Genomic DNA, 13,677 nt, shown 5'->3' on the forward strand with positions numbered 1-13,677 from the left:
AGAGTGGCGGTGGTAGTGGTCTAGTGGTGGTAGTTGGTAGTGGTGATAGTAATGGCAGTGGTGGTAGTGGTCTAGTGGTAGACTTCTAGTGGTGGTAGTTGGTAGTGGTGATAGTGGTAGTCTTCTAGTGGTGGTAGGGTGATAGTGATGGCAGTGGTAGTCTTCTAGTGGTGGTAGGGTGATAGTGATGGCAGTGGCCTAGTGGTCTAGTGGTAGAGTTCTTCCCAGTCCCCACTCTAGCAAAGTGACTTCCACCCCCATACTAAACTCTATTGTATCTACCTGTACCTTTTTAGAGAACATACCACCACCACTACTAATTCCACACACAGCTCAGGGCTATCATCGCGACTCGAACAAAGAACAATTCCACACACAGGCCGATCATCGCGTCGAACAAAGAACAATTCCACAGGATAATACTCAATTGATTGATTCCTCACTGTTCTCTCTACTATCTACTACCCTCCCATCCCCAAATTATTCCCCCCCTCCTATCTGCCACCCCCCCTCTCCCCCCCTTCCCCCTCCCCCCCTCCCCCCCTTCTCTCCCCCAAAAAACAATAAAACAATAATATTTCCTTTCGCCGATCCACCCAAAGCGTGCCTCACCTCAGAACAACGAACAACGAACAACGAACAACGAACAACGGACAGCGGACAACGGACAGCGGACAGGACAGCAGACATCGGGCAAGAGTTCCTACTACTACTACTGTATGTAACTTACCTACCTACCACCTCCTACCTATACCACCCGACCCTTTTTTTTGTGCCTCTCTCTTTCCTAGAAGGGCCACTTTGTTGATCGTCCCGTATTCAGCCCCCCCCCAGCTCCTGCAATCCAATCCACGCCAGACCACTCTACTCTCGACTACCTCGACTACCCTCGACTACCCCAACTACCCTCGACTACCCTCGACTACCCTCGACTACTCCCAACTACTCCAACTCCAAACAAACCATACGCCCGCATCGACAATTAGCTCCGCCGATATTTCACGAACCTGGCTTGACTGCACCTCACATCCTCTTCACCCTTTATACGCCCTTTCTGTCGCTGGTCGCCTACCCTTTTCTGTCGTCCCTACCTCCCTCCTTCCCTCCCTCCCTCCCTCCACTCCATCTCCACTCCACTCCACCCCAATCCCTCCCGATCCTCAATCTCGATCCTCAATCTCGATCCTCAATCTCGATCCTGGTCCTCGAATAATTCACAACTCTGCCAACGACCTCCTTTCTCCTCCACAGGCACCCCCATACTCTGTCTGCCCAGGGGGAAACTCCAATTTGATGGAGGGTCAGTCCAACAAGGGCCAATCTCAACATCAATATCATTCTTCCCAGTGGTCAAGGCTTGTCCGGCGAAACACTCTGGCAATCTCCGCTCCACCACCACCCATCTCTCCTGCGACTCTGATCCAGCCGTCTCCACAACTCTCGACAACAATCGAAACTTTCCCCGACCTTCTCCCACAACAGACGTCGTCGTACCAGGCACAGCTTGCACAATACAACAAGCTCATCACGTCTGGCCGTGCCACGAGGGTGCAATCCTCACCTCTGCCCCCACTGCTGTCCACACAGCACATCCAGGCCGTGCCGCGTTCCGGCACGTCTGGCTACGAAAACAGGCAACGAAGACGAAGCACCTCGAGACTCGGTCATGCGAATAAGAAACCAAGTACTACTGGAAACGGCGACCGCCCGCTCATAGCAGAACAAACCCTCGCCACCATGGGTCCCAAGAAAGCAGACGCCCTGAAGCAGCACCTGTCGAGATCGCAGCCCCAACACCGGCACTCGACACTCACGCAGCAGTCGAGCTCTGTGCCTACGACGCCGCACCAGCGCGCCCGGAAATTCTCGACAGCCTCGAGAGAACCCTCTCCGATCCCAGCACCGAGCCACTCCCCACGATCTGCTTACTCGGAGACGAGTTCTGCATTCCCGACATACCGATCGCTGCCCTCGAAATGGGTTCGATGCACGCACGAGACGGGGATGGCACACTCGAGGAGGCGAATGCCCTACAGCCTTGGTAGCGAGGGGTTGGATCAGCCGAAGCAGTCGAGTATAAAGGCGAAACTGTCACCAGATGAAGATAAGAAGCTTACGGCGGACATGGAGAAGCTGTATGCCGAGCTGCTGCCCACGGACGAGAGTGAGGCGAAGAGGCAACGATTTGTACAAAAATTGGAACATCTGCTGAATACCGAGTGGCCGGGCCACGATATAAAAGTTCATGTCTTTGGGTCATCGGGCAATCTTCTTTGCACCGATGAATCTGACGGTATGTCTACGACTCGCCAATCCACGGCTCATTTTCAAGGCTAACACGAACAGTTGACATCTGCATTACAACCGAGTGGAAGGAGCTCGAACGAGTCTGCATGCTCGCTGATTTACTGTACCGAAGTAAGTTGCGCCTAACCCTTGTAGCGGGACACCGCTGATCTTCCCAGATGGAATGACGAAAGTCAACTGCGTCTCGACAGCAAAGGTGCCAATCGTGAAGATCTGGGACCCGGAACTCGGCCTCGCATGCGACATGAACGTAAACAACACATTGGCGTTGGAAAATACGCGAATGATCAAGACCTACGTACAGGTAGACCCTCGGGTGCGGCCTCTTGCGATGATTATAAAACACTGGACGAAGAGGAGGATACTTAATGATGCGGGTAAGAGCTGCTGGCTGGTCATCGTGGGTGATTATATTTGCTGACAATAACTAGCCTATGGTGGTACCCTCAGCTCGTATACATGGATATGCATGATCATCAACTTCCTCCAACTACAAGATCCGCCTGTCCTTCCTGTTCTTCATGAACGACAGCACCAGCGATTGCCCCAGGCCGATGGGCACGAAAGCGCATTTGCCGACGACGTGGAGGCATTGCAAGAATGCGGCAAATCCAGCAAGCAAAGCCTAGGGGAGCTCCTGTTCCGGTTTTTTCGATTCTATGCTCACGAGCTTGACTACGACAAGCACGTTCTTTCCGTCAGAAATGGGAAGCTAATATCAAAACAAGAGAAGGGCTGGAACTTGGCAAATAACAACAGGTTATGTGTCGAGGAGCCGTTCAACGTCGGGCGCAATCTGGGGAACACGGCTGATGACTTCACATTCCGAGGCCTACATTTGGAGTTACGACGAGCCTTCGATCTGATTGCGGAGACGAAACTGAATGAGTGCTGTGAGCAATACGTGTTCCCCAAGGAGGAAGAGAAAGTATGGGAGAAGCCGACTGCTTCTCGCCCAGTTGTTGTGCGGAGTGTGTCTCAGTCCAGAGGTGGTGGCCGTGGCGGGGGTAATGGCGGACGTGGTCGAAACACCAACCACAACAGGAATAACCAAGGGGGCCGTCGGGCTTCAAGTGCTACGTATGATGGTAACAACGGCTATCCTCTGTTAGCCACACCCCAAGGAATGTCGCCCAGCGAAACATGGATTCAGAATCAACAAGCCCAGCTGCAGCTTCATGAGTTATACATGACTTTGGAGGCACAAAAGGACAACCTTCTCAGGCTCCAGCTGTACAGCCAAGAACAAAACTATGCGCAGGGACAACAGCGCATGGAGGCGTTTGCTCAAACGCATAGGTTACAGCCGAACGCTCCGGTTACATCGCAGCAAGCCGCCGACAGGAATCGGGGGATGTCGTTCGACAACCCCCCGTTAGCTGTACCACTGTACTACTATCCCTCTGTCTCGTTCCAGTACCCCGCCGGGTTTGGACCACAGCCAGGCCCAACATACCCCTTATCCCCCGCAATCCCATCTGCTGTGCCAGAATTGCGACGCAGTCTGCACAGGTCAAGTGTGACCAGCGGATCGGGCCCCGGTGGTTCGGTGTCGAATAGCTCAGCCAGGTCTCACTCTACGCCTGCTGCTCGCACAACGTTGTCACCCATGCTCACGCAGTATGAGATGGAAGGACAGCAATCGTATTCACCGTTGCATCCTGGTGACATAACATCTCATCCCCCCAATGCGAATGAGAACGGCAGACCCGGGTTCGACACCGACTCGGTGGTTAGCCGAGCGGATTCGCTGCCAGCTGTTGGATTTGAAAAGGACTACAGGGGCTATGGATTGAACGGGTCGATAATTTACCAGAACCCCATAGAGTCCAATTTCCAGTCCACAATTTCCGCGTCACCGGGCCACCGCAGGCTCTCCACAGAGCAGTTCCCGCAAGCTATCCTCGAGCGCTTGCGCCGTACTTCAAGGTCACCATCTCCACTTGGGCGGGATCGCGGTTACACTACGGGGGCGAGACCCATACCTGCCGTGTATGGAGGGGGAGGGGTTCCCCATGCCATATCGAATACCAATGTCCGGAGTCTGAATGAGCTATCACCTCTAGTCGTGAATGGATCCTTCTCGATACCTCACTCCCGCGCATCGGGGGCACCGTCATCTGCCAGTGGAAGCTCTTCGGAGGATCAATATCATGATGCAGTAGGTGCTTCTGTAGATTCGTTTTATCTGACACCTCAAGACGCAGATGGTAGGAATCTACAGCCCTCGCAGAATTCGGGACTCGGAGTGTCGCTGCCACCTAGAAATAGGTCCGAGAGAGATCCATCGCCGCCTTCTTGGCAGAGGCAAAGACCTGCCGTGGAGACATATCTCGGGCCACCGTCGACTTCTAACTTTGCGCCATCTTCAGCCCAAAGCTACAGCCACGCAACCCAGACCGGTGCTCTATCCCCGGGCACGTCAACACCTGCTCAAACCTCCTCGCCGAATGTCCGCAACCGACCATCCCGGCCCCAAGGCACGGGAATGTCGCCACTGGATTTAGGCCCGCAGGACGCTCTGCGTGACGTCCCGCATCTCTCGCCCGTTTTCGAGAAGCGCTCTCCCTCGCCGACCGCGAGCCGCAAAGCCGATTCTTCTGCGTTTGCGCCGCCGCCGTCAACACTGCGCGAGAGCGCGGTGTTGAGGAGTGCGGGGCGCAACCCGTCGCCCCTCGCAAATGGTAATAAAGGGGTTGGGATGCCAAATGGCCATACGCGCGGTGCGAAGAGCGAGGGCGACGGGGTGGGCATGTGGCAGCAGATACAGAAGGGGAAGCGGAGAGGGCAGGACGGGACGGGAAGGGGCGGCAATGCAGAGGCGGAGGAGCCGCCGAGATTCGAGGCCGATAGGAAAGGGGGGTAGTTTTATAGACGTGCTGTTTGTTGGAATGCGATGTATATGGGCTTCTCTGGATATCATGGGACGGACCCGGACTGCCTGCTGAGGGTTTTCCAGATGCGGAAGGAATAGGGTGTGGGACTATGCGAGACCCCCGCGTCGCTTTGTGTGAGTAGGAAAATCGGGCCCCCGCCCGCCCGCGCCCACGAGCTGCGCGGTTGGGTGGTGGTAGTGGGAATGGGAAATGGGAAACACCCCCACCTTTGTACTAGAATTAGAATTGGGAAAAGATAAACGGGCGCGTTATAGGGAAATAGGGGCGGAGGGGGGGGAGGTTTTCGGTAGCGGCGCCTCCGATGCAGCGAAACCCCTCGGTTTTTTTAGTACAGCATATGAGAGAAAAACAGGAAATGAATTCGCACCCCCAAAAAAGCCCGTCAGAAACCAGAGATCAGAACAGAACAGGGGAGAGGGGAGAGGGGAGAGGTATTACAGGACGAAGGGGGGAGCCGAGCACGCGCCTCTTTTTTTTTTTTTTTTTTTTTTTTTGAGGAAATGAAATAAGTCCATCGCCCATGCGCGCGGAAGCTGGTGGGGACTTTTTCAAGATACGGGGCGGCCGGGAAACCAAAAAATGGGTATTCCTTATGTTTTTGGTTTGTTTTGTTCTGTTGCGTTCTTGTTTTTGGCTGGTCTACCTACCTACGTCGGTTCGTGTGTGTGCGTTTTTTGCATGCTATTTTCTGTGGCATTGGGCGGTGTTTGGGAGGGGGTTTTTTTATATTTTGTGTGTCTCGTCTAGTCTGGTCTGGGAAGGTCTCGTTTGCTGTGCGTGTGCGGGATTTGGATGGGGGGGTTGTGGGTTGGTGTTCTGGGGGGGATGGTTTGTATAAATTGCGAGGTTGGGGTTGTGGGCGTGATGTGGGTGGAGGTAACGATCGGGATGGGAGGTGGGAGGAAGAGAAGGGGTGGGTAATAAGGTATATTGAGATAGACTTGAGAATTGGGATGTAAAATATGCCGGTTTGGTTGTTTGTGATTGGGAGGTGACGTGATGATGTGTGTTTATAAAAGCGGTAAGATGGGAAGTGTAGGAGGAGTTTGGAGGATGCGTCAGGGGTGAACGGATGGCCTTTAGACGAATCACGGCTGAGATGTCACTCAAATCGATGCGGTGCATAGAAGCCAGACGAGCTGTGATGTGGGAAAAAAAAGAAATTTGTAAAGATCGATATATCACTTCTCTCCCCCCTCTTTCAAACCAGCCTTAATCTGCTCCTCCACCTCCACCTCCTCACACGCCTCCTTTTCTCTTCTCCTTTGCTCCTCTTCCTCTCCCTCCCCCTTCTCGCTCTCGGCCCCCTTATCACTCCCCCCCTCCTCCCCACGCATAATCTCCTCCGCCATCCTCTTCCCCTCATCCTTCCCATTCACACCCCCACAATTAAAACACCTCCACTCCCCCACCTCCTCCACCCTCTTCACCCCCGGCGGCGCCTGCCCATTCACAAGTCTACAGTGCGCACACAGCAGCACGACCCGGTTCTTGGGATGCGTCTCGTCCTCTCCCAGCAGCACGTCTAGGATGCGGTCGTACCATTGCCCTTCCCCTCCTCCGCCACCGCTGCTATTGTCGAAGCCAGGACGGGAACTGAAGGCGTTGGGTGCGAATTCCGCGCGTGGTTGCGAGGGGATGTGTTGCTGTTGTAATGGCGTGGAGGGCGCGGATTGGCGAACCTGCTTCTGCAGTGCCTGCGCGAGTGGTGACATCTCCGCCTGTGGCCGCGGTGGCGGCAGCTGCTGTGGCGTCGAGGGTTGGGGGGCAGGGCGCTGGATATTCGCCGTTGCGGGCGGGGGGATGCTGGTGCGTGCTGGTTTGCGGGTGGACCGGTGCTGCTGGGCGTGTGTGAAGGAGCCGGGGCCGGTGGAGGGTTTTAGCTTCGGCTTTGGGGCTGGGGTGGCGCCGCCGTACTTCTCGAGGAGCTGTTGGGTGGAGTTGTATTTTGTGGCGGTCTTGAGCTTGTCGATTGTCTTGGTGCGGTCGAGTTGGTATTCTTCGAGGCGGCGGGTGGCGGTGGAGATGCGGTAGGTGTAGTAGGAGGAGATGGCGGCGCGGACGAGGTACATGCTGGAGGGTTTGTTAGGGGGTGGGATTGGGGATTGGGGGTGAGGGGGGCGCACATGAGAGGGCTGCCTGCGACGCTGGTGTACTCAGCGGCGCCCCAGTTGCGCCATCCGACGACGAGGGCGAGGATTATGACGCAGAGGATGTATGCGAAGGAGGTATATAGAGTCCATAGTGCTATGCGTCTGCGAGAGTGCTGGTTTAGGGTGTCCAGCTGCAATTGTGCCTTTGTGATCTTCTCGGACAACGCGGACAAGGTCTTCTCGAACGAGGCTGGGGAGGCATCTTCGCCCTGTTGAAAGGTTAGTACGGAGGACACATGGTGGGAGCAGTGGCCGTACCTTCCAAGGCCATAGTGAGACCATTATGAGAATGAGCCGGCAAGATTCGAGCAGCTTCTCTGCTTCATCGTCGGCATGACAGAGCGCAGAAGTTTGTTGTTGTTCAATTGCTTTTTTGGCGTGGATACGATAGAAGACAGACCATTGTCAAGTTGCTCTGCTGTACGTAACTTTAGGTACTTTCAAGGTTGCATCATAGGCCTAAAAGCTGACCCGTAGCAGCTCCCTGGTCCAAGTGCCCCTCGTTGCCTGGAGCCAAGCAGTTACACTTGTTAAAGGAGCCTCTGGCAACACGCGCGCGTCTTCATATTGATGTTTTGTTCACATCTGAAATATTCGCCTTTGATGTTTGCGCGGCTCTGAAGAATGCGCTGTTGTTGAGTTGGACTGGCGAACTGGCTTTCACAGAGGTCGGAATGTTCCAAGTGCGTTGCCCTGGGACACCTGGCTATACAGCCATGCGATACTAACTGCCACGCAGCGGCTTAAAGGCGCCATTGATTCGAGAATAGCGGAGGAGCAAGCAAAGGCAAAAGCAGCAGGAACACCTACTGTGGGCTCAGGAACAGTATCAAGGTCGAACTCTGCAAGGGCCGACCCTACGAAGCGGACGAAGCAAAAGACTAAGGTCGTCGGTGACGGTGCAAGGGGCCCGGACCCGTCGGAATTCGAATCAGCCTTTGTGATTGACGACGACGAGGGCACGCCGGAATCTACACCCAGTGCGACACCGCTGATCACAGACACCAAGGGAACTACAATGACGGGAAAGAGCAGTCCTGCACCTGCGGCTGTGGCCAATGGCGAGGGGGTGAATGAGAAGTCGGAGGCTGTGCCCAAGCCGACTACGCCTTCACCAGCCACGACAGCAGCAGCGACTGAGCTACCGGTGGAGGTGCTGCAGAAACTACGAAAACTTGACAAACTAGAGTCACGATACCAAGAGTTGCTCCGATCATACCGCATCGCTCATGCGCGGGCCGTGTCAATCGAGCCGTTTGAGAAGACACTGAAGGAGAATACACCGTTAGTTTCAATCAGCGAGCCGGAGGCGTTGGTGGAATACCTAAACCAGCTGAGCTTAAGGGGAGATATGGTCATGGATGAGCTGAAGCGGGTGACGTCGGACCGCGACCTCTACAAGAAGAAGTTTGAGGAGGCAGAGAGGGAAGCTACTGATGCACAGGCCGAGCTTGAGGCTTTGAAATCGAGCGAGGGGGTTAAGCCTTCCGAGGAGCCACAACCTGAAGACCAAGCAGCGAAACCTACCGATTCGAAAGCTCCGGCAGATGTCAAGTCGCCAGTCTCATCGGTGCTCAAGATCTTCTCCCCGAAGCAAAAGCCTACCGAGCCCGAGGGTGCGTCTGAGGACTTCTTCTCCTACGACGAGGAGATCCCGCAATTACAATCCGAGCTCCAAGCTAAGACCACTGAGGTCGAGACTTTGAAATCCGAGGTGGTGGTACTCCAGAAAGATTTGGATGCCTTCAAAGAGAAAAACAAGGGCCTTTCCACGACGGTGCGGTTATTAGAGCGACAAGTCAGTGAATCTTCAGAAAAGTCAGCATCCAATTCTGCGCGCCAGGAAGAGCTGAAGGAGCTTCAAGGCAAGCTCGATGCCTCCACAAAGTCCATCTCGGAGCTCCAGGCGAAGATTACGGAGAAGGAGAAAGAGGGAACCGATGCTGCCTCGTCCAAAGCCGCCGAGCTAGAGAAGTCTCAAGCTACTATCGACCAACTAAAGAAGGAATTGAAAGATCTGCAGACGCTACAGGATGGTGACAAGAAGAAAATCAAGGTCCTCGAGGGTATCGTCGCTACTCTAAAGAAGAACGGTGAGGATGCCGAAGTTGCTCCTGCCAAAGCTGAGCCCGAAAATGCTGCAGCACCCACGACCACACCCGCCGCAGCCGAGAGTGCCGCTCCAGCTGGAGCCAAGAAGAAGAACAACAAGAAAAAGAAGAAGGGCGCCAATGCTGGCAAGGACACCCCTGCCGCTGCCACAGAAGCACCTCAAAAACCGACCGAAAGCGCGACTCCCGATGCTCCCACCAACGACCTGGAAGCCGAAGTTGAGAAGCTAAAGGCCGAAGTCGCCTCACGAGATGTACAAATCGAGAAACTCCAAAAGCAGCAGAAGAATGTCGAGACCATGCGCGAGAAGATCGATGAGCTGGAGGAGAACTACCTGCAAGTTGGCCACGAGCATGTCGAAGCCAAGCAGAAGATCAAGGAGCTAGAAGCCGAGAAGAAGGTCCTCCAGCAAAAAGTCGACGCCCTCGAATCTTCCATCTCCTCGCAGATCGAGCATCGAGAGAAGGCGGGACAAGCGGAGGCGAATCTCAAGTCCATGACCAGCGACCACGACGAGCTGAAGACGAAGCTGTCAACCCTCCAAAGCGACCTCGGCGCCGCGGAGAAACTCGCATCGACGCGGTACAAGGAACTCACCGACCTGCGCGACGTTCTGCAGAAGGCCCAGCCCGAGCTCAAATCGCTGCGCAGCGAAAACGCGGCCCTGAAGACCACCAAGGACGAGCTGGCCGCGCGGACGGGGGAGTTGCGCAAGCTGGAGGCAAGGGAGAGGGAGCTCAGGGGCGATGTGGGGAGTTTTAAGAAGCAGGCTGAGGAGCGGGAAGCGGAGGTTAAGGCGCTGCAGGCCCAGTTGACGAGCGAGACGAATGGGCGCGTCAGGGCTGAGGATGCGGCGAGGGTTGCGGGGAGGGACCTACGGCGCGTGGAGGCGGAGAAGATTGAGCTCTCTGCTACGGGGGAGAAGGCTAGTCGGGAGCTAGGGGCGGTGAGGGAGGAGGTGCTTAAGCTGCGGACGAGGGTGAGGGAGCTGGAGGCGGAGATGGGGAGGGTGGGTGCGGAGAATCGCGAGGTCAGGGGGGAGATGGAGTTGAAAGTCAGCCAGTACAGCAGTGCGCAGAGTCTGGTGGGGAGTATGCGCGACCAGACGGCGGAGATGGCTATGCAGCTCAAGGAGGCGAAGGAGGCGGCTGAGAGTCTGGAGGAGGAGCTGGGGGAGGTGCAGAGGCTGTTGACGGAGCGGACGAGGGAGGGGGAGACGATGAGGAGGTTGTTGTCCGATATTGATGAGAGGGCGGAGGCGAAGGTGAGGGAGATGAGGGAGAGGATGGAGGCGGCGGTTGAGGAGCGGGATCGCGCGGAGGAGGAGGCTGCGACGGGGGGACGGAGAAGGGCGAGGGAGGCGGATGAGTTGAAGGGACGGGTGAGGGAGATGGAGCGGGAACTGAAGCGCGCGTTGGAGGATCGGGAGGCGCTCGACCGCGAGGCGAAGGAGGTTAAGAGACGGAGGGACGAGATGGAGGGCGTTAGTGCGAGGGCGGCGGGTGAGGTGCAAGAGGTAAGAGCTGCGATGGAGGAGCTGAGGACGGCGTTGGACGGGAGTGAGAGGCAGGCGAGGGAGGCGGAGAAGGGGAAGGTTGACCTGAGGAGGTTGTTGGAGGAGGCGGGGGCGAGGTATGAGAAGTTGGCTAAGACGCTTAAGGCGCGGGAGACGAGGTTGGCGGAGCTGACGGGGGCGGGAAGAAGGGTGTCGGGGGATTTGGGGGGGGGAGGGAGTAGGGGGGCGTCGCCGGTGGGACAGGGGGTGAGCGATGTGCAGTATTTGAAGACGGTGCTGTTGCAGTTTTTTGAGCAGAGGGATCGCAAGTTGCAGCAGCAGCTGGTGCCGGTGTTGGGGAAGTTGTTGAGGTTTGATGGGTGAGTCCTTTTGTGTCCTGGGGGGTGGTGGTTGAGATGGGTTTACTAACGTGGTTTGTAGGAATGATGAGAGGAAGTGGAATGCGGCTATTGCTGCGAAGTAGGCGGGGATGGGGGAGGACGGGGTGTGATTTAGTGTACTATATGTGTGTGTGCTGTCTGTGTAGATAGTTGGTGGATGGGGGTGGATGGGGGTTACAGCGTGAGCATGAGCATGAGTATGAGCATCAGCGTTGGCTTCGTCCTTGTTCTGGGATAGGAATGTTAATGGGGAATAGGAATATACAAAAAAAGGGGGGCTGTAAGGGTACATAAATGGACGTCGTTTGAATATTGGGGTGTGCGTGGTGGGAAGTGAGCTCGAGGGTCTCTGTATCACAGCGAGGCATCACAGGTATGTATTCTGATACTTGTACCAAAGCATCATCACTGCATTGGGGTTGGGCGTGGGATTATATAGCACGTATGACAATTACTGAACTGAATCGGGGTTTGTTTAAGCTTCAGACACTATACCAAAGCACCACTTACTACTCGGCGTCAGTGAATACTTGCATACAGTAGTACTCGTAGCTGGGTTCCTCTAACTTTCTACAATAAAACTATGGTTGGAAGAAGGCGTTGATGTAAGTGAAAGCTACAAACAGGAGTACATCATCCCGCCGCAAACCATTGCGGCACGACGCAGGTACCACATCCACTAAGCCCGATGTACTTTCCCTCTAGCTCACCAGTCCTACGCAGATGTTCTGGTAGTAGTAACGAGTAACTAACCCTAAGTAAGTTCTGTTTTCGTCCTGACCGCCCTGTGCTAGGTACTCGTACCTTTTCTGTCCGTACTCCGTACCCGTAGCTTGCCCTCTGACGCTAATCGTCGTGACCAAGATTTCGCTTCGCTTAATCGTTGGTTTCCAAACCACCGCCTGGAGGCGGTTGGCGAAAGCGATCCTTGCTGCGAAAGCGATCCTTGCTCTCTCGGCAAACGCGAGCGCGTCCAATGCGACATCAGGACAACGCGACTATCTGGACAACAAACAGCAATGAACGTAGATATAATTGATTAATTAAATAGGTTAGGATCTATATTGTCGGGCAGTGATTGATTATCACTTACACTGTCACTTGCACTGTGGATCATGTCGTAGTCAAGGTCTGCAAAGTCAACAAAACCACTTTCTTCAGCGGCCAATTGCCAGTGCAACTGCTCCTCCTTCTCCTCCTCTTCCTCCTGTCTCCTACGCTCAATATCAGGGTCTATGATTACTTCGAGTAACTCCCTTGGTAGCTCGGTGTCTGGGTTACTCCTTTGGAATTCAAGTAATTCCCTTTTCCGTACCCGTTCCGCTCTCCGTGCATCAATGCCAGCACGGAGCTGCAGCTTATACTCAAGGTTAACCATGCGCTTTCTCTCTCTTCTCTCTCTTGCTTCTTCTCTCTCTTGCTTCTTCTCTCTCTTGCTCCTTTACTATCTTCGTATGAATCTTCTTCCGTGCTTGTTCAACTGTAACAGCTCCACCCTTTTGAATAGATTTTCTGCTTCTAACTTTCCGTTGTCTTTGCTCAGACATAATAGTAGTAATTTGCATAAGCTCTGAGGTAACCAAAGTACTTTCTGTTAACTGTACTTGAATCTCTGTATAAGAAGATGTCCACTTTTGCCGTGATGGTGAACTAAGAATCTCTTCAAATCTTTGACTCCAATTTGAAAGATCTTGACTTGCTTGGATTGCTTGCCTTGGTGTTTCTAAAAGTGCTGGTTTTGCGTATATTGCCACTTTCTTTTCTATCTTCTCGTAGTTTGGTGGCCAAATACCAGAGTCTCTAAACGCTTTCATACAGTTTCCCTTTGTAAACGTTTGTGTTCGGATTGTAGGTAAGTCTCGGAAGAATGAAATAACATTATAGTCAACATCAAAATTCTGAATTGCTTGTTGAATAGCACGGCGGTGCCAATGCTTATACTGTGCAAATACTGTAACGTCAAGAGGTTGTAGTATATGTGTAAGGTGAGAAGGGAATACATGTAAATGTATGTTGTTTTGATGTGCAAGTATTATAAATTCTGGAACTTCATGAGAAATGTGAGAGTCCATTATAAGCAACTTCGTCTTTGTAGAGGGTGCAGAATGTTGAATAAAATGCTGTAGATATTCCATTGCGAGCTCAGAGTTTGTATATCCTGAATCTGATACTGCAACTCTCTCATCACCGTGTAGATTATCATGGTACCAACTTTCCATATGAAGCTTTCCTTGAATTATTAGGAACGGTGGAAGTACAATGCCAGCAGCTGAAATTGTCTCTATTACTGTGAGACTTTGACGATTCTCTGG

The 13,677-nt window shown here is 53.9% G+C and overlaps 3 protein-coding genes across 3 annotated transcripts; 2 read left to right on the top strand and 1 right to left on the bottom strand.

The window, feature by feature from the left end:
- The first annotated feature begins 616 nt into the window (after positions 1-616).
- On the top strand, positions 617-5,647 carry VC83_04926 (uncharacterized protein). The gene is made up of 5 exons (XM_024468552.1): positions 617-717; positions 824-2,293; positions 2,347-2,418; positions 2,466-2,684; positions 2,739-5,647. The coding sequence occupies exons 2-5, from the start codon at positions 1,294-1,296 to the stop codon at positions 5,171-5,173; spliced, it is 3,726 nt and encodes a 1,241-aa protein (XP_024323796.1). The 5' UTR covers positions 617-717; positions 824-1,293; the 3' UTR covers positions 5,174-5,647.
- A 487-nt stretch (positions 5,648-6,134) lies between these two features.
- On the bottom strand, positions 6,135-10,470 carry VC83_04927 (uncharacterized protein). The gene is made up of 3 exons (XM_024468553.1): positions 7,616-10,470; positions 7,331-7,566; positions 6,135-7,277 (listed from the first exon to the last, which is right to left on the bottom strand). The coding sequence occupies exons 1-3, from the start codon at positions 7,637-7,639 to the stop codon at positions 6,386-6,388; spliced, it is 1,152 nt and encodes a 383-aa protein (XP_024323797.1). The 5' UTR covers positions 7,640-10,470; the 3' UTR covers positions 6,135-6,385.
- VC83_04928 (uncharacterized protein) lies at positions 7,750-11,835 on the top strand. Its single transcript, XM_024468554.1, has 4 exons — positions 7,750-7,777; positions 7,838-8,040; positions 8,097-11,344; positions 11,406-11,835. Exons 2-4 carry the CDS (start codon positions 8,032-8,034, stop codon positions 11,446-11,448), a joined length of 3,300 nt encoding a protein of 1,099 aa, XP_024323790.1. The 5' UTR covers positions 7,750-7,777; positions 7,838-8,031; the 3' UTR covers positions 11,449-11,835.
- Positions 11,836-13,677: the final 1,842 nt, after the last annotated feature.

Source organism: Pseudogymnoascus destructans, assembly GCF_001641265.1.
Source record: "Pseudogymnoascus destructans isolate 20631-21 unplaced genomic scaffold scaffold_11, whole genome shotgun sequence".
Classification (NCBI taxonomy): domain Eukaryota; kingdom Fungi; phylum Ascomycota; class Leotiomycetes; order Thelebolales; family Thelebolaceae; genus Pseudogymnoascus; species Pseudogymnoascus destructans.